We start from the raw sequence: 19,176 nt of genomic DNA, 5'->3' as shown, positions 1-19,176 counted from the left end.
ATGAAACTAAGAGCTACTTCTTTGAGAAAATCAACTAGACAAACCCTTAGCCAAACTAAAAGGCAGAGAGAAACTATCCAAATCAGCAAAATAAAAAAATGAAAAGAAGGATATAATGACAGATACTGAGGAAATTCAAAGAATCATTAGGTCTTACTTCAAAAGCCTATATACCACAAAATTTGAAAATCCAAATGAAATGGACAGTTTTCTTGACAGATTCCATCTATCAAAGCTAAACCAATCTCAGGGTAAATGTATTAAACAGTCCTATATCCCCCATGAAAATAGAAGCTGTCATCAAACTCTCCCTGCCAAAAAAAGCCCAGGGCCTGATGGTTTCAGTGCAGAATTCTATCAGACCTTCAAAGAGCTAACATCAAGACTCTTCAAACTACTCCACAAAATAGAAACAGAAGAAACATTACCAAACTCATTCTATGAGGCCACAGTAACCTTGATACCTAAACTATACAAAAAACCAACAAAAAAATAACTTCAGACGTATCTCTCTTATGAACATTGATGCGAAAATAGTCAATAAAATACTCGCAAACCAAATCCAAGAACACATAAAAGAAACATTCCACCATAACCAAGTAGGCTTCATCCCAGACATGCAGGGGTGGTTCAATATATGGAAATCCATCAATGTAATCCACCACATAAATAAATAGAAGGAAAAAAACCCCCATGATCATCTCCTTAGATGCCAAAAAAGCATTTGATAAAATCCAACACCCATTCATGTTTAAAGTTTTGGAGAGATCAGGAATAGAAGATACTAAACAAGACACAAGATATAGGATACTAAACATAGTAAAGGCAATATACAGCAAGCCTATAGCCAGCATCAAACTAAACAGAGAGAAACTTAAATCAATCCCACTGAAATCAGGCACAAGGCAAGGCTGCCCACTCTCTCCATATCTCTTCAACATAGTGCTGGATGTCCTTGCTAGAACAATAAGACAGTTGAAGGAGATCAAGGGAATACAAATTGGAAAAGCAAAAGTCAAAGTATCACAATTTGCAGATTATATGATAATATACATGAGTGACCCCAAAAATTCTACCAGAGAACTCCTTCAGCTGATAAATGCCTTCAGCAAAGTGCCTGGATACAAAATTAACTCAAAAAAAAAAAAAAAATCAGTAGCCCTCATGTATAAAAAAGACAAGAGGGCTGAGAAAGAAATTAGGGAAACAACACCCTTCACAATAGCCACAAATGATATAAAGTTCCTTGGTGTGACTCTAAACAAGCATGTGAATGACCTGTATGAAAAAACTTCAAGTCTCTGAAAAAAGAAACTGAAGAAGATATTAGAAGATGGAAAGATACCCCATGCTCATGGATCAGTAGGATTAACATAGTGAAAATGGCCATCTTGCCAAAAGCAATCTACAGATTCAATGAAATTCCTATCAAAATAGCAACATAATTCTTTACAGAACTTGAAAGAAAAATTCTCAATTTCATATGGAAAAACAAAAAACCCAGAATTGCTAAAACAGTCCTGTACAATAACAGATCTTCTTGAGGTATCTCCATCCCTGACCTCAAGCTGAACTACAGAGCAACAGTAATAAAAACTGCATGGTACTGGCTTAGAAACAGACTGGTAGATCACTGGAATCAAATTGAAGACCCAGAAATAAACCCATATACCTACGGATACTTAGTATTGCCAAAACACCACCAAGGAAAAAAGATAGCATCTTTAACAAATGGTGCTGGTCTAATTGGATGTCTACATGTAGAAAAATGCAAATAGGTCCACATTTATCACCCTGCACAAAACTAAAGTCTAAGTGGATGACAGACCTCAACATAAAACCACACACACTAAACCTGTTAGAAGAAAAAGTGGGGAAGAGCCTAGAACTCATTGGCACGGGAGACAACTTCCTGAACAGCACAGGCTCTAAGATCAACAATCAATAAATGGCACCTCATGAAACTGAAAAGCTTTTGTAAAGTGAAGGACACTGTCATCAGGACAAATGACAGCCTACAGATTGGGAAAGAATCTTCACCAACCCTATATCTGACAGAGGACTAATATCCAGAATATATAAAGAGCTCAAGAAGTTAAACAGCAACAAACCAAGTAATCCAATTTAAAAATGGGGTACAGAACTAAACAGAATTCTCTTAGAGGAATATTGAATGGCAGAGAAACACTTAAAGAAAAATGTTCAACATCCTTAGTCATTAGGGAGATACAAATCAAAACAACCCTGAGATTTCACCTTATACCCATCAGAATGGCTAAGATCAAAACTCAAGTGACAACACATGCTGGAGAGGATGTGGAGAAAGGGGAACCCTCCTCCATTGCTGGTAGGAATGTAAACTTGTACAATCACTTTGGAAATCAATCTGGTGCTTTCTCAGAAAATTAGGAATAGGGCTTCCTCAAGATCCAGCTATACGACTCCTAGGTATACATCCAAAAGCTACTCAAGTATAACACGGACATCTGCTCAACCATGTTTATAGCAGCTTTATTCATAATAGCCAGAAGCTGGAAATAACTCAGATGCCCCTCAACAGAGGAATGGATACAGAAACTGTGGTACATTTGCACAAAGGAATATTACTCAGGTATTAAAACAAGGCAATCATGAAATTTGCAGGCAAATGGTGGAAACTAGAAAAGATCATCTTGAGTGAGGTAGCCCAGAAGCAGAAAGACACACATGATATATACTCACTCATAAGTGGTTATTAGACATATAATATAGGATAAACATACTAAAATCTACACTCCTAAAGAAGCTAAACAACAAGGAGGACCCTGGATAAGATGATCAATCCTCATTCAGAAGGGCAAACACAACAGACATCCAAAGCAGGAGAAGACAGGAAACAGGACAGGAGCCTACCACAGACAGCCTCTGAAAGACTCTACTGACCAAGGTATCGAAGCAGAGGCCGAGACTCATAGCCAAACTTTGGGTAGAATGCATGGAATTTTATGAAAGAAAGGGAAGATAGAAAGACCTGGAGGGGACAGGAGCTACAAAAGGAGACCAACAGAGCCAAAAAAAACTGAGCCCTGGGGTCCCTGAAGAGACTGATACCCCAACCAAGGACAATGCATGGAGAGGACCTAAAACCCTGGCTCAGATGTAGACTCTGTCTCCAACTGGGTGCCCTAGTAAGGGGAACAAGGGATGTCTGTAGCATGAACTCAGTGGCAGGCTCTCTGATCACCTCCCTCTGAGAGGTACAGCCTTACCAGGCCACAGAGGAAGCAATGTAGCCAGTCCTCATGAGACCTGATAAGCTAGGGTCAGAGGGAAGGGAAGCGGTCCTCCCCTATCAGTGGACTAGGGGAGAGGTAGAGGGGGAAAAGAGGGAGGGATGGTGGGATTGGGAGGAGAGGAGGGAGGGGGCCAGAGCTGGGACACAAATTGAATAAATTGTAATAAATGATAACAATAAAAAAGATTAACGAAATAATAGTAATTTTTTTTTTAAATCAAAAGAACAAGCAACAATTTCAACCTATCTCCTGCAGCCCTAGCTGAGTACAAGGCTAAGAATGCACTCACCATCAGCTGAAAATTTGTCAACAGCCTGGCTCAAAGTGAGGAAGTTGCCCGTAGACTTTGACATCTAAAAAGAAAGCAGTGATCAGGCATTAATAATATATGTAAATAAAACAATCCAAATCAAGTTAATCAGACTGGTCATGAAAGTGAAAAGCAAAAGAATCTGAAATGCGAAAGACAAGGAAGTGACACGACTGGGGAGGTCAGCAGCTAGGACAGGGTCTCACTGTGACCTCTGTAAGGATGGTCTGCACAGAACTGATTCAAATGTAACAGAATACTGGCTGCTTACACAGGGAAGGGCCTTGCTGGCCTGGAGGCATTAGCAGAATAGATTTGTTCACCAGGGTAGAGTGAGGCTCTCAGGACCTCCAGCAGCACTTAGAGAAGCAGCATTCACAACAGACCAAGAAAATGCCATATTCTAATAGGATCTCACAACATAGCCCTGACGGGAATGGAACTCTTGAAGAGCCACCACCTGCCTCTACCTCCTAAGTGCTGAGATAAAAGGTGTGTGCTACTACACCCAGCAAAACAGAAGAACTTTTAAAATCACCTTTTGTTTTTAGGACATGGCTACATCTGACACTGCACACTATAATTTGTACCATCGGCTATTTGTTCAAATCTGCAACCACATCCATTGTAACAGTTACAAAATTTATTTTTATTTATGTATCTATGTAAGCATGCATGCACCAACAGAGTCCAAAAGCTAGCACGATCCTTGGAGCTAATGTGACATGGGTACAAGGAGCTGCGTGGTCTGCATTATCCATCAGCACTTACGGTAACACTCAGAATAGTCAGCCCTGCCATTTTAGTTGTGCAATGAACCTAACTTACTAATGCAAAGATAAATGCAGTCACTTTTGAGGTTGGTTTTTTGTTTTTTATTTTTGTGGTTTCTGTTGAGTAGACATTAGAGGGACAGGTGAAGGGAGTCTGCATAACTTTTTACTAGAACACTGGCTTACTGATAATAAATCCTACATGGCCAGTCAAAGAAAATACTCCTGAGGACAGGTGCTGGGAGTAGCTATGCAGGCAAGAACACAGTTAGTATTATACACATATAAAATTCCCCTGAGGCTCCAAGCTCTCTTGTTCTTCAAGAGCTGTGCAGTAGCAAACAAAAGACACAGTGGCCTTCTCTCCACTGGGTAAGAGGCATCCAATGGGTCATAATTCTAAGATCTTTATGCACCGTATTCTTCCTTTTTTCTTCATCTTTCTCCTCCGGTCTTGATTTCTATAATCCTAAATACCAATATCATAACAAACCTCAGTACTATCTGTTCTGCTTAAGCAAAAGATTAAAATCCAGTTCATGCTATTATTCCTAGAGCATTTAGTTAACTTTTTTCTTAATTCTAACTCATTCACATTTCTATTTTCTTCCTCAGCTGAAAAGCCTTGCCCAGAGCCTTACCTTCTCTGAGTTGAGCAGCAGGTGTCCATTTGCTCGAACAGCCACAGGCCACTTGTCACTTCATAGGCACATGTTGCAAGACAGAAAACAAAAAGTAAAACAAAATTGCGGTTCTCCATTATACCCTGAAGTTAGTGTAACAATAAGCAGTTTGTTGAAACAAAGGTTTTGTTGCAATTGCAGGTGGCTTTTGTTTTACAGTTCTAGGGCTCAAAACCGGGGCTTGGCTCATCCCACAGAAGTGCGCCCTGTGCTATGCTTCTGTTTTCAATAGGAGGCAGTGGAAAGAACCAAAGCACTGGCTGTCAGTTATAAGACAAACACAGCAAACTGTTTTAAACTGTAGGCAGGGCTCTTGAAAATATGCTATTATGCAAAACAAACAGAGGAGCAATGTGGTTACCTTTACATGAATGAAAATAAATAGCTTTCAATTCCCAGAATATGCATAAACATTTGTTCCAAAAGAAAATAGAAAACAATAGTATAGCAAAGCAGAGTTGAGTAAGTACAAAGGTGGGTGAAAGGTCACAGCAGCCTTTTATCTTTATACACTGCATTATGCACTTTACAACCTGTCTTAAAACTGCTGTACTCCTTCACCAAACACATCACTAGCCCTTGATGACCTGAAATATATATATAACATACTCTTTGGGCTGTTGCTGTAAGACAGGAAGAAGCGCACACTCTACATTAATGTTAATGCAACTAAGCCCTCCATAGCCATTCCTTTAGATACTTAAAGCGTTAAGATGCCCTTACTGACCATCAATAAATGCATCCTGCATAGATGTGAGCATTCACCTTTGTTCTGGCCACATGGCCACATGGTTGTAAATGTAATATGAAAGGTGATTTGGAATCAAATCCTTGCCAGAGACTCGAAGGTCCACTGGATACCAGAACTCAAACTCCTGCTTCAACTGATCCAGCTTTTCCTTTGGGATCTGAGTCTTAGGAAATGGAGCATCCTTAAAGAACACATAATCCCAAACATCCTTAGTCATCTGCTGGGGTCTGCATTGAAATAAAGCAAAGAAACGCACTATTATTTTAAAACAATCAGAATTTTTACCTAATCATGAATTAAGATTTGAATTACTTAATTATCAAACAAGAAGAAAAGAAACGGATCCTAAGAATCGAGAAGGCATGAGAGCATGGGGGTCGGGGTTGGTCTACTTAATCAACTTTCTCAGTTGCCGAGCAAAAAAGCAAAACATAACAAAATACTGCTAACCAAATTCTTTTGTTTCCCTTTCTTTTTAAAAAAAAAAAAAAAAAAAAACACAGGGTCTCACTACGTAGACCAAGCTGTCCTTCAACTCACAGAGAATGGCCTATCTCTGACTCCTAAATATTGGGATTAAAAGTGAATGCCTCTTGCTAGCCGCATTCTTAAGAAAAAAATAATCATGAAAGAATGAATGTCTAAATATGTAAACCAAAATGTCACAACATGTGCAGTTGAACCACTTCTTTTCCTTAACTTTGTACCAACTTAGGCTGGGCAATGCTTGCGCATGCCTTTAATCCCAGCGCTCAGAAGGCAGAGGCAGGTGGATTGCTGTGAGTTAGAGACCAGCCAGTTCTACAGAGTGAGTTCAAGGACAGCCAAGGCTACACAGATAAACCCTGTCTCAAAAAAAAAAAAAAAAAGCCTATGTACCAACCTGATGCCCAATGGAGACTCCGCCTGTCCATGCAGGTCACCCCCCTGCAACAGGTGTGCAACTGTGTAAAATGCCATGTAAATAGTAGAGTCTGAGAGTGACTCAATCAACCACTGCTCATCCCAAGGCAGACGTGTGCCTACAACACAAGAAAAAACATTAATGCTGACTGGAGCTAAGAGATGCCCACGGGCAGAAGCCCTGTCTTCACAGATGCTTGTCTAGGACGTTATTTTGCTTTGTTTGTTGGCTAGGACTTGAGCCCCAGGCCTTGCACATGGTAGGCAAGCACTCTGCCATTGAGGTACATCCCCACACTAACAAGCCCTAGATTCTACTTTAATAATTTATAAAGATAAAATAGGTGCACAAAACTAAAACTGGATGAACCTCTGGAGTCCTTTAATAAAAATGTCACAAGGTGGGCCGAAGAGATGGCTCAGAGGTTAAGAGCATTGGCTGCTCTTCCAGAGGTCCTGAGTTCAATTCCCAGCAACCACATGATGGCTCACAACCATCTCTAATAAGATCTGCTGCCCTCTTCTGGGCAGAATACTGTATAAATAATAAATAAAATTCTTAAAAAAAAAAAAAAAGTCACAGGGCTAGAGAGAGGGTTCAATGAGTACAAACACTTGTTGCACACACATATAAACAAAATTTGGATTAACAGCACCCATGTAAAATCCTGCATCCCCCAGCCCTGGCACAATGGGGGGATATAGGAGGACCACTGGGGCTCTGGCTGCTAGCCTAGGTGCAGGTTCAGCAAGAAACTGTCTCAAAGAAGTACTGGAAAGTGACAGAACACAAGCAGGCATCCTCCACTGGCCTCCACACATGCACAGGCATGCATGCCCTGCTCATAAATGTGCATATACTGTTTGCATACACCATACTCACACCACACACACACAGATAAACAAACAGATCATAATATAAAAGCCCTGTGGGTCAGAGAGGATAGATCTAGCACTAGGTAGAGTACAGAGAACCACATCCTAGTTTTTCTCATCGTCTAACCAATACCTATCACTTCCAACTTAGCACACACCAAGAAAAAAGTGAAAGAAAGGAAAAATAAATTATATAAATAAATAAAGGTACATTTTCTGCCTATTTAACAAAATCAACCAGTCATCCAAACAGTAGGATGGGAAGTCTGCTGACCTAAACCGTAAGTTCTTGAGCAAGCATGTTCTTGTAGCCAGTCTAAGGAAGCTTCAAAATTCTTCCTGCTCTCTTCGCAGAATCTAAGAAGAACAAAGGCCAAAGTGTGTCCTTTCTTCCATCAGCCTCACTCCCGTGCCCATCTTGTTTTCCCCCATCTTACGTTTCCATGCTCTTCAAGCACTGAAATGTCTGTTTCTTCCAGTTTTCCTCTCCATAATCCAAGTACCTGGGAGTGAACAAAATAAACTTTTCTTAATGTCAAAAGTGACCAAAGTGACTCATGAATTTTCTTGAAATAAAAGGGACTAACCACTGGTCACACAGGGCCACAACACATTCGTCCGAGGACCTCGACAGGACTTGTTTTTCTGGCTCCATGTAGATAAGTGCATCTCCCTAAATGAAGGTAAATAAAGACATGGCAGATGTCACATCCAATCAAGCCTTCCCCTCCCAGGGATGCTGTCTACTTTGCCTTGCTATGTACCAGAGGATGGTCCTGAACTTCTGGTCCACCTGCCTCTACCCCGAGTACTGAGATAGTTGTGCACTACCACATGGGCTCAAACTTTATTTATTTATTTTTATTAGGTGTGAATATCTCTTAATAAATTGTAGAGCCAAACACTTTAAGCTAGAATAATTTTTAAAAACTAAATTCAATAGTCATTCACAAGTGATTCACTACTCTGTACTTATAATGCGATCCTCCAATATAAATAAATAAATAAACAAACAAGCAAATAAATAAATAAATAAGGTCTTGAGCTAAAGAGGTGGCTCAGTCGTTAGGAATACTGGCTGGTCTTTCAGAGATCCTGAGTTCAAATCCCAGCAACCACGTGGTGGCTCACAACCATCTAATGGAATCTGATTCCCTCTTCTGGTGTGCAAAAAGACAGAGCACTCATTACGTAAAATAAATAAATAATTTTTTTTTAAAATCGTAATTTTTTCCCATAGCAGGAAGTCAGTGGCTAATGACTAAACCTAAAAAAACATCAAAACAAAAACTATACTCCAGCAGGTATGGTACCACAGTATAATCCCAGCCACAGGAGGCTGAGGTGCAAAGGTTTCAATGTCAGCCTGGGCTACACTGAGAGACCCTATCTCAACAAAGCAAAACAAGGCAGGCGTGGTGGTGCACGCCTTTAATCCCAGCAGAGGCAGGCAGATCTCTCTGAATTCGATCCTAGCCTGGTCTACAGAATGAGTTCCAAGACAACCAGGGCTTTAACACAGCTTGTCTGGGGACAAAACAAAAAAACAAACAAACAAAAAAAAAAACTACATTATAAGCATTTAGATTAGAGAGCTATGAGAAAGAGCTGGGCAGAGTGGCTCATACCTGTAATCCCAGCACTTAAGAGGCTAAAACGAAAGATTGCCAATAGTTTGTTGTCAACCTAGACTACAAAGTGAGACCATGTCTCAGAAAAAAAAAGAGAGAGAGAGAGAGAAAGAGAAACCAAGAGATACAGAGACACACAGGAGTAACAGTTGGAGATCAGTATTACAATAAGCAACATAGTTGAAAGCTCTCCTCTCCAATGAGAAATTAAGAAGAATGTGAAAGAACAGAGTAAATGACTGCTTTCTATTGATGTTGTGTGTATGTATGTGTGTCTCTGCCTCCTGGTTACACATGTGAACCACAATACCCAGCTTTGTCTTTTGAATTCAGTAAATATAAAGAACACGGTCTCTGTATCATGGGTCAGTGTGATTTTCAAAAATCAAAACCTTAAGTGGTAAATAACAAAGCAGAGTTCTTTCAAAGGAGGACTAAGGAGGTGAAAATAAAAAGGATGCAACCATGGTAACAGATTCTAAAATGGCCACTACAGAGCCATCACCTAAGTTCTCTGCACACACTAGCTTTGCTTTTGTTTGGGTTTGCCTTTTGTTTTACTATTGTTGTTGGGGAGGAGCCAGGCTGAGACACGGCCTGTGTAGCCCAGGCTAGCCATGAAGTTGAGATCTCCCTGCCTCTACCTCCTAAACGTTGAGATGACAAGCATGCTCTTCCACACATGGCACATGTTGGCTATATGTTAGAGCATAACCTCATCCCTGCTCCAGGACAAGTTAAGTTACATGAGCTGCAAATAAATAAATTTCCTGCCATAAAACTATGCTGTGTTTGTACACAATGCTAGGTACCACCACAGAACTCACTGCTAATAGTACTCTTAGGTCTATTAGTTAACTGCTGTTCCCAAGCAGCCTCCTGAGGACAGGCTACCACATACAGCGTCAATCATGTTCTTCTGAATAGTCTTCTTTACGTTTTGGATCTTCTGTCCTTTAAATCCATCCACCAGCATTACCTACAAGGATGAGAGGAGGAAACATACAAAACAATTAAAATCTGCTTCAAGTTTCCCTGTGCAGGCGCAGATCATGGGGCAAAGCTGCCACGTCTGAATCCTAACCCTACCACAAGCTTTCTGCTGGCCCTGAGTAAAGCACATAGCCTCTTTGTGCTACAATTTCCTTACCTGATGCCCACTCTGCAGCATTATTTTGTGAATTAAGTAAATTAAAACTGGACAGATGGCTCAGCAGTTAAGAGCACTTGTTGATCTTACAGAGGACTTGGGTTCAGGTCCCAGAACCCACATGGTGGCTCACAGGCATCTGTCATTCCAGTTTCTGACAATCTGACCTCCACAGATCTGGGCACATCTGTGGTGAACAAACATACATACATGCATGCATGCATACGTACACATAAGCAAGCAAAACACCCAGAAACATACTAAATAAATAAATATTCTTAAGATATTTAAGTGTTGGCTCTTACTTTCATTCAAAATACTGCCATGGTTTGAAATAGAATGTCCCTCATAGGCTTGTATATTTGAATGCTTAGTCATCAGGGAGGGGCACTGCTCAAGAAGGAAAAGGAGCGGTAGCCTTGCTGCAGTAGGTGTGGCCTTGTTGGAGAAAGTGTGTCACTGGAGGTGTGCTTTGAGGTTTCAAAAGTCCAGTCCAGGCCCAGCCTCTCAGTCTGTCTCTCTCTCTCACATTGGGATGTAAAACTCTCAACTACTTCTCCAACACTGTGTCTGCCTGCATGCCACCATGCTCTCCACCATAATAATGAACTAAGCCTCTGAACCGTAAGCAATCCCCAATTAAATGCTTTCTTTGTAAGAGTTGCCTTGATCATGCTGTCTCTTCACAGCAATAAAGCACTTACTTACAAATGCAGTATACAACTGATTTTTAAAAAAAGAGATTAAGCTAATTTTTGTTTATCTAGAAAAAGAGAAATATAAAAATAAAAAAACATTCCCTCTGGTGTCCTTAAAAACATTCATTTCAACCTGAAGTGGCTAACACGTGTCTGAGTTTTCACCTCCTCTAGTTTAGCCTTCCCATGGAAATCTAAGGCACATCAGCAAGGGCAGAACGTAGAAAGGAAGCTCAGGATGGCTTTGCTGTCCTCACTTGGCACTTAGGAGGCATCAACAAGTCAGTTAATAGACTGAATAAAACGGATAAGCAAAAAATGAAAAAGAAAAAGGCAATAAAAGATCATGCATAGCTACTGGATGCCCTGGCATTGGGGTTACAGACTACTGTAAGCGACCACGTGGGTGTTGGGAATCAAACTCAAATCCTCCGCAAAAGCAGTAAGTGCACATAGCTCCTATGTCATCTCCCAGTCCTGAAAAATGTATTCCTTCTTTTTTTGGTTTTTCAAGGCAGGGTTTCTCTGTGTAGCCCTGGCTGTCCTGGAACTCACTCTGTAGACCAGGCTGGGCTTGAAATGAAGACATCCATCTATCTCCACCTCCCAACTGCTGGGATCAAAGTCAACCTTTAGAGTTGTACTGTGTAACAACAAGAACTTGTTTTAAATATCTCAAGAAATTCATTTCTTAGAGATTCCCAGGACATACCAAAAAAGAAAAAAAAATTGTTTTTGGAAATGTTTCTGAAAAGGACATGATAAAAAAAACTGGAAAAAAAAATTTTTTAAAGAGTTTTGGGTTTTTCTGTTTTTTAAGATTTACTTATTATTTATACAGCATTCTGCCTGCACACCAGAAGAGGGCACCAGATCTCATTATAGATGGTTGTGAGCCACCATATAGTTGCTGAAAATTGAATTCATGACCTTTCGAAGAACAGCCAGGGCTCTTAACCTCTGAGCCATCTCTCCAGCCCTAAAACTGAAAATTTTTAATAAAATGTATTTGTCTCTTTCAAGTTAATGTGATACAAAAACTATGTTGAATTTTTCTTTTTCTTTTAAGTTAAATTAATAGGAGAAACACCAGAGCACAAAGCTACAAATAAAAACAACAAAAACTCTGACTTACACCATCATAAAACCCTTTTAGATACAGTTTCTCCTTTGCTTCTGCAAGTTTTTCGCGGTCATTCTGGCTCTGAATTTTCAGCTCATCACAAATGGTCACAGCAGGAAGATTTCCAATCCCTGGGATTTCAAGGACTGGCACCTGTAGAGAACAGGAACACCAGAAGGTATTCATGCTGAAAGGCAGACACAAATCAGCCGTGGACTAACGCCGACCCGCCTCTCACCCACTGCCCACGGTCACTAAGGCTGCAAGAAACAAGGCAATGTGAACTATTTTTAGTGATGGTTCCAAGTTTATATTAAACTCTTGGAGTCTTTCCCAGTGCTAAGGATCACTCCAGGGCACTGAGCATGCCAAGCTCACGCTCCCAGACTCTTCAATGAGAGTCATTTGCTAGTAATCTTATGACTTCTTCTGCAGGCAGTAACATGAAAGCAAGAACCACTAAGCAGTTCTGCAAGGCTACAGAAGAAACAACCACGGCTAGGTATGTTCGATGCTAACTTCACAGTGCAGTGAATTAATCATACTGTGAACATGATGAGACTAAAGAGCTGTTTCTTCCTCGATTGCAGGTACCAACTGGGACAAAAATGTGCATGGTTAATTTTTTTTTTTTTTGCTGTTACTTACAATATTAAATTATCAAATTAAAGTATCACAATTCCCTCTTTTATTTTGAAACCCTGTCAATTGTTTGTTTTTCTTGCAAGGAAAACATGTCAGTGCTTCTTTTTTCCCTCTGAGTAAGAGCTGTGAAGCCTGTGAACACTCACATACTCACCGGCTCAAATGGCAGGACCATGTCATCTCTAATTCCATACTTTGTTCGTAAGGCCTACAGAAATTCAGTAAGTTAACATTAATGCTCAGTTTTGTTACTGATAAAATCGATAAAAAAAGCAAACTCAACTGTTTCCTAATGTTTACTACATAGCCTATACTGGTCTTACACTTGAGATCTTCCTGCCTCAGCCTCCCTCTTGCCTGGCTTCAAATTTCTCTTCCATTATGTTTTGACCATATAGTTTACTTTAAAGTGAATGACCTTCAATTGTGTCTAATATTTTGACAGTGTGAAAAAACTTGTCATCTATATAGTTCCCAATAAAGAACTGTGCAATCAACTTACAAAAAAAACTCCCTGTTTTAAATAAGTTTATGATTTTTTTCATTGAGCCCCACCCATAGCTTCCCTGTGATACAGGCCACAGGTTGAACATGCCTATAGGACCCACAGTCAGATGTAAAAATGCACACAGACATCATCCAGTTAAGGGTAATACTCTTAGCTGTCATGAAACTGAATAGAAGATGTTTTTCGGCGGCTGAGAGACTAAGTCAGTGGGTGAGAGGACTCCCTACACAAGTGTGAGCACTGGGGCAAATCCTTGGCACCCATGTGAGGAGCCAGGCATCCTTGTCATCCCAGCACCGCACACGGTGGAGACAAGAAGATCCTCTGGGACTTGCTGCCTACCAGCCTAGCTCCAGGCTCCGGGAGCCGCCGACTCAAGAGGAAGGTGGAGAGTGGAAGCGCAGAACACCATGTGTGCTGGTCTGTCCTCTGAGTGATGGTGCACACACCACACACACTGCCTTTCCAAATCTGTCACAGAACTGTACTCACAATTCCAACCACAGAAACATACGAACACTGAAAATCAGGTCAGAGGTAACAGTTTGGAACACAAGCGTGTGTGTGCTCAGCCTTGTCTCGAAGCAGCTCAGCAGCACCTCACTAACGTCATGCTGAATCTAAAACAAGGGCATGAAACAGGTACTTGCTTGCTTTTTCTTCAGGTCTCTGAGTGCTGCAAGATCATCCGGGGAATCGGAAGGAACACTTGTGACCACGCCAGTGCCTTTAAGAGACAGAGTGAAATTAAGTGATACAGTAAGAATTCCATTAGCAAAGCATTCTAACAGCAACGACTGTACCTTTATCCTCCTTAATGGTGAGCATAGGGAGAACGTAGACCACCTTGTAGCATGTCAGGGGTGCAGAAAGTGAAGCCCCAAGGATTTCCTATGTAAAAGAGCAGCAAAAACATGAAGAAATGGAGCTATCGTGACAAAATTAGGATAACATTACAATTTTAAGGTCAAGAAGCTTCTGTTGAAAACAGCACAGGAATAAGCTCCCGAGACTGACATCAACTCGCTCAAGGCAGCTGCTGAAGTTAACGACGTGCTGAAAATCACAATGATTTAGATGTTCTGACAGCAAAAAAGGGAAGTCTGTGAAGTACTGTTTGTTCATTAGCTTTTCCTGGCAATAGTATCAAGTACCACAATAATTTGAAAGAGACACATTTCAAAACATAAGTGTTCAGAATTTCTCCACTAAGTAAACAATATAAAATATAGAAAAAGTAATTATTTTATGATTTTAAATAGTTAAAAATAATTTTAAATGATGTTAATAGCAAACTTAACAACGTAATAGTAAACTTAGTATACTAATATATGATATTGTATTTCTTGAGAACAACAGTACCACGATCCATAGCAAGAACTACAAAATGTCCAAAATGGGCTAGCAAGATTGCTTAGCAAGGTGCTCACCACACAAGACTGACAACCTGAGTTCAATTCCCAGAATCTACATAAAGATACATAATTTACATATAGAAAAAGAGAAATGACTCCACAAAGTTGTCCTCTGACCTCCATGTGTACTGGGGAACATGCACCTATGACCCTACCCTCACACTAGCAATAATAAATAATTGTTTTAAATATCCATTTCTTTTTTCTTAAAGAAACATGAGGGCCAGCCAGGCACCCTAGCATAAACCTGTGGTCCCACCATCAAGGAGGCAGAGGCAGGCGGATCTCTGTGAGTTCGAGGCCAGCCTGGTCTACAAAGGAGTATAGTATAGTATAGTATAGTATAGCCAAGGCTACACAGAGAAACCCTGCCTCAAAGAAACAAAAAAACAAAAAAAAAAAAAAAAAAAATAGAAAAAGAAACAAACAAACATGAGGACCACTGATTGGCCTGCTCTTTGATCACCTCCCCCTCAGAAGAGTGCAGCCTTACCAGGCTACAGCGTAAGAAAATGCAGCCAGTCCTGATGAGACTTGATAGACTAGGATCAGACGGAAAGGGAGGAGGACCTCCCCTATCAGTGGACTGGGGGAAGGGCATTGATGGAGAAGAGGGAGAAAGGGTGAGATTGGAAGGGGAAGAGGAAGGGAGCTACAGGTATGATACAAAGTGAATAAATTGTAATTAATAAAAATAAAAAATAAATTGAATTAAAAAAAAATTTTTAAAGGTTATTTATCAAGAAACCAAGGACAAAGCCTGGCACAAGCACCTGACTGGGGAGGTCAGCACTTGGGGAGGCAGAGGCAGGCAGATCTCTGTGAGTTCAAGGTCAGCCAAGTCTACAAAGTGAGTCCAGGACAGCCAAGGCTATACAGAGAAACCCTATCTTGAAAAATCAATCAATAAATTAATCAATCAATGAAAGGAAGAAAGAGCCAAGGACAGGGCTGCTGCAAAGCTGGCTCAGAGGTTCAGAGCACTTGCTGCTCTCCCAGAGGTCCTTAGTTCAATTTCTAGCCACCACATTGTGGCTCATGACCATGTATAATGAGATCTGATGTACTCTTCTGGCCTGCAGGCATACATGCAGACAAAACACTGTATATATAATAAATAAATAAATCTTTAAAAAACAAAAAAAAGAAACAAACAAACCAAGGACATCATTTACTAACTGGAAGAAAAGTAGTTCTCATTCAACCTCAAGAACACAGACAATGTTTTTAAAAACACTATTCTCATGGATTTATTGACCCAAAGAACTATGTGTTTTTCAATCAAATACTTGTTAAGTTAAAACAAAATCCAAAAACACCATTTTAGGGATAATGCAGCGACTACTTACTATACAGTAAATAAAAAGGAGCAGCTACATACAATGCCTACAAACCCCACAACCAGAATGCTGGGGTTAGCTGGACACATAGAATGATTCCATTAGGTCAAGTTCAAGACAGCATTTATCACCGGTGAAGTCGGGGCAGAGGCCCCATTGGAGGGCTGAGCTCATATTCTACATGGCAGGGCCTTCTAGAAAACCGTGAGCAGCTTGTGCCTTGATTGGGGTCGGGTTTGCTTGAGGTGATGTACATGTAAAAAGTCAGCAAAACACAAATACCCTGTACATTATCTCACCTATACTGTACTACAAGGTTTTTGATATTTTTCTAACTCCACCTCTAGGTGATTATATTATATTATATTATATTATATCATATATTTCCTGGTTATACAATGAAAATGGAGTCTGTTCCCCAACTTACCTCTCCCATTAACTCCTTCACAACAGGCACCACTCCATTGTGCTTGGTGAAGCCTTGGTATGACATATTCCTAGCTGCTCTCTGGGTACAGATGAATATATCACCATTTGCTGTCTCAAACCCAATATATTTCATATCAGGCCGAACCCAACAGTTTGTCTGTCCAAACATTGTCTCAGGTCTGAGGGTAGCAGCTACTAGGAAAATATTTTTCCCTTTTAGGCCACTAAAAAGAAAAGGCACATATTTATATTCATATATGGATACCTTCATCAGGATGCCCTCAACAATCAAGCAAGCCAGGCATAATAGCACCTACAATCTCAGTACCCATGAGGCAAGAGCACTAGGCTGCAAAGCAAAACCCTGTCTCCAAGAGAAAAGAAGAGAAGAAAGTAAAGAGACAAGCAAACAGGCCGTTGAGCAGTGACTCCCAGCAAACCTACCTTAATTTTGATGGGCGTGGCTCAAGCACCTTCAGTTTCACCAGGGTGTATTCCTGAGGTCCAGCACCCTAAACAAGTAAACAAGGCAAAGACCTAGTGAGAAAGATGGGGACTCGACCTTGCTAGCCTATGCACGGATCCGTTTCAAATTTCTGACATGGATTCTTGTACATGGGAATTAATTCTTCCTCTCAATGAAGAACCCATGGTGTGGCCACACTAAAGAGCAATACAGTGAGACAGGCGGTGCTGACACAGTCCTTTTATCCCAGTACTTGGGAGGCAGAGGAAGGCAATCTCTGTGAGTTTGAGGCCAGCCTGGTCTACAGAGTGAGTTCCAAGACAGCCAACACAGAGAAACCCTGTCTTGAAAAACAAAACAAAAAACAAAGAGTATTACAGTTACTACTCAGTGTCCCAGATAATCACCTCTCCAGTTTGTCTGTCGTGATCCATGCAAGGTTGCCCATCTTTTGGAGAATAAATGGTGTACCTAAAAAAAATAAAACAAAAGATACAATAGAACAAGAAGAGAATGATGAAAAAGAGAAAAGAGATTAGACAGACAGATGATGGATGGGTGGAGAGACAGAAAATAAGAAGAGATAGGATACAGAAACTGAATTGTAATGAAAGAATTATGATTTTTAGTGTATTATGCTGAAAGAAAATAAACTCACCGCTTCCCGAATTTAATTTTCTTTCTTTCTCTTAATGTGAGAAACTGCCACCTGACAAAGGAATCGTAGTAAGGATTCACATCTGTGGTGACAAAGGAGCGTCGCCAGTCTACCTGTAGACAGAAGAGGGAAAGACCATTTTCATAAATAAGGATTCTTATGAGTCAATCTTTTACCTTTCTATAACTTATTCCAACTTAAAATTAGACCAACTATTAAGAAAAAAGTTTCCAGCTACACATATTAGTACATATGAATCATTAAAATAAGTTGTTTAATTAATATACATACTTGCTTGGCAGTAGTGGTAGATGGCTTCTGTTTTTGTTTGTTTTGTTTTTTGTTTTTCAAGACAGGGTTTCTCTGTGTAGCACTGGCTGTCCTGGACAGCCTGGCTGGTGGTAGACGCCTTTAATCCCAGCACTAAGGAGGCAGAGGCAGGTAGATCCTTCTCTGAGTTTGAGGCCAACCTGGTCGACAGAGCAAGTTCCAGGACAGCCAGAACTACACAGAGAAACTCTATCTAGAAAAACAAAAACAGAACCATTCTTACACATAATATTTACAATAAACTTAAAAAAAAAGTTAGCTAATATAGGCAGTATATGAGTTAAACTTTGGTGTATTCATACTCTTTAAATAAAACTTCTTTCTACCAATTGTTAATATATCATGACAAGACAAATACTGAAGTTTTTCTTCCTCACATTAAGTCCCACTAGTTGCCAATCTAATTCAGATTTTTGGTGACATTCAGCCAAAATGTAGTGTTGTAAGTTAAACAGTGATCCATATCTTTTAAAATGATATAAAGTAAATGCCTTTTACTTTTCTTCAACATTGAAGGTGATAGTGTACCTTCAAACCTATTTTCTTCAGATCCTGAACAGCCAGTGGTGGGAAATAATCAAGCCAATGTTCTGCTTCGGAAAATTTCACTATGTCTTCATCAGAGAGCCCAAGGGACTTCATGATGTCCCACTGGTACTTAGAAGATCCTGCTTTGGCAGCAGCTTTACTCTACAGACAAACACAAATTCCATTAAAGCATACGCAGCAACTGTTCAGCATCCCAGGACTGCAGTAATTTTAATTGAGTAAGCCCATTTGGTACTTCCTTTGTTTCTTTTTAAGAAAGGATCCCACTGTGTAGCCCTAGCTAGCCTGAAACTCACTATGTAGATCAGGATATCTCTCAGGGATCTACCTGCCCTGCCTAACATCAACACTGTTGATATATCAGAATACCACAGGATGTGGATACTATTTTGTCCACTATACAGTCAGGAGGTCCATCAGCAAAATGACACCAGTAACAACAAGATGCATAGAACCACTAAGAACCATCATCATGACAAACTTAGCACCAAAATCTCTTATTTCCTTTCTTCTGTACCTTTCTTAGATAAAAGAAACTGCTCCCAATTTCCCTCTATTGCAAAGGACCCGGGGTTCAGTTCCCAGCACCCACGTGGTAGCTCAACCACAACTTGAGTTGCAGGGTATTCAATGCAGTCTTCTGATCCCTGCAGGCATCACACT

At 40.3% G+C, this 19,176-nt stretch overlaps 1 protein-coding gene across 1 annotated transcript in view; it reads right to left on the bottom strand.

The window, feature by feature from the left end:
- The window catches only part of Lars1 (leucyl-tRNA synthetase 1), a 59,326-nt gene that overhangs the window by 23,454 nt on the left and 16,696 nt on the right, over positions 1-19,176 (bottom strand). The window contains exons 6-22 of the mRNA XM_021650734.2: positions 18,493-18,654; positions 17,635-17,747; positions 17,384-17,447; positions 16,955-17,022; positions 16,509-16,734; positions 14,130-14,217; positions 13,977-14,053; positions 12,973-13,026; positions 12,186-12,326; positions 10,104-10,181; positions 8,159-8,244; positions 8,009-8,074; positions 7,846-7,928; positions 6,676-6,814; positions 5,807-6,019; positions 5,000-5,057; positions 3,565-3,628 (exon numbers count right to left, since the gene is read on the bottom strand). Coding sequence (XP_021506409.1) covers positions 3,565-3,628; positions 5,000-5,057; positions 5,807-6,019; positions 6,676-6,814; positions 7,846-7,928; positions 8,009-8,074; positions 8,159-8,244; positions 10,104-10,181; positions 12,186-12,326; positions 12,973-13,026; positions 13,977-14,053; positions 14,130-14,217; positions 16,509-16,734; positions 16,955-17,022; positions 17,384-17,447; positions 17,635-17,747; positions 18,493-18,654 — 1,780 coding nt within the window. The remainder of the gene's footprint in view (positions 1-3,564; positions 3,629-4,999; positions 5,058-5,806; positions 6,020-6,675; positions 6,815-7,845; positions 7,929-8,008; positions 8,075-8,158; positions 8,245-10,103; positions 10,182-12,185; positions 12,327-12,972; positions 13,027-13,976; positions 14,054-14,129; positions 14,218-16,508; positions 16,735-16,954; positions 17,023-17,383; positions 17,448-17,634; positions 17,748-18,492; positions 18,655-19,176) is intronic.

This window comes from Meriones unguiculatus, chromosome 2 (genome assembly GCF_030254825.1).
Source record: "Meriones unguiculatus strain TT.TT164.6M chromosome 2, Bangor_MerUng_6.1, whole genome shotgun sequence".
Classification (NCBI taxonomy): Eukaryota; Metazoa; Chordata; class Mammalia; order Rodentia; family Muridae; genus Meriones; species Meriones unguiculatus.
This window is presented reverse-complemented; position numbering and strand designations above follow the sequence as displayed.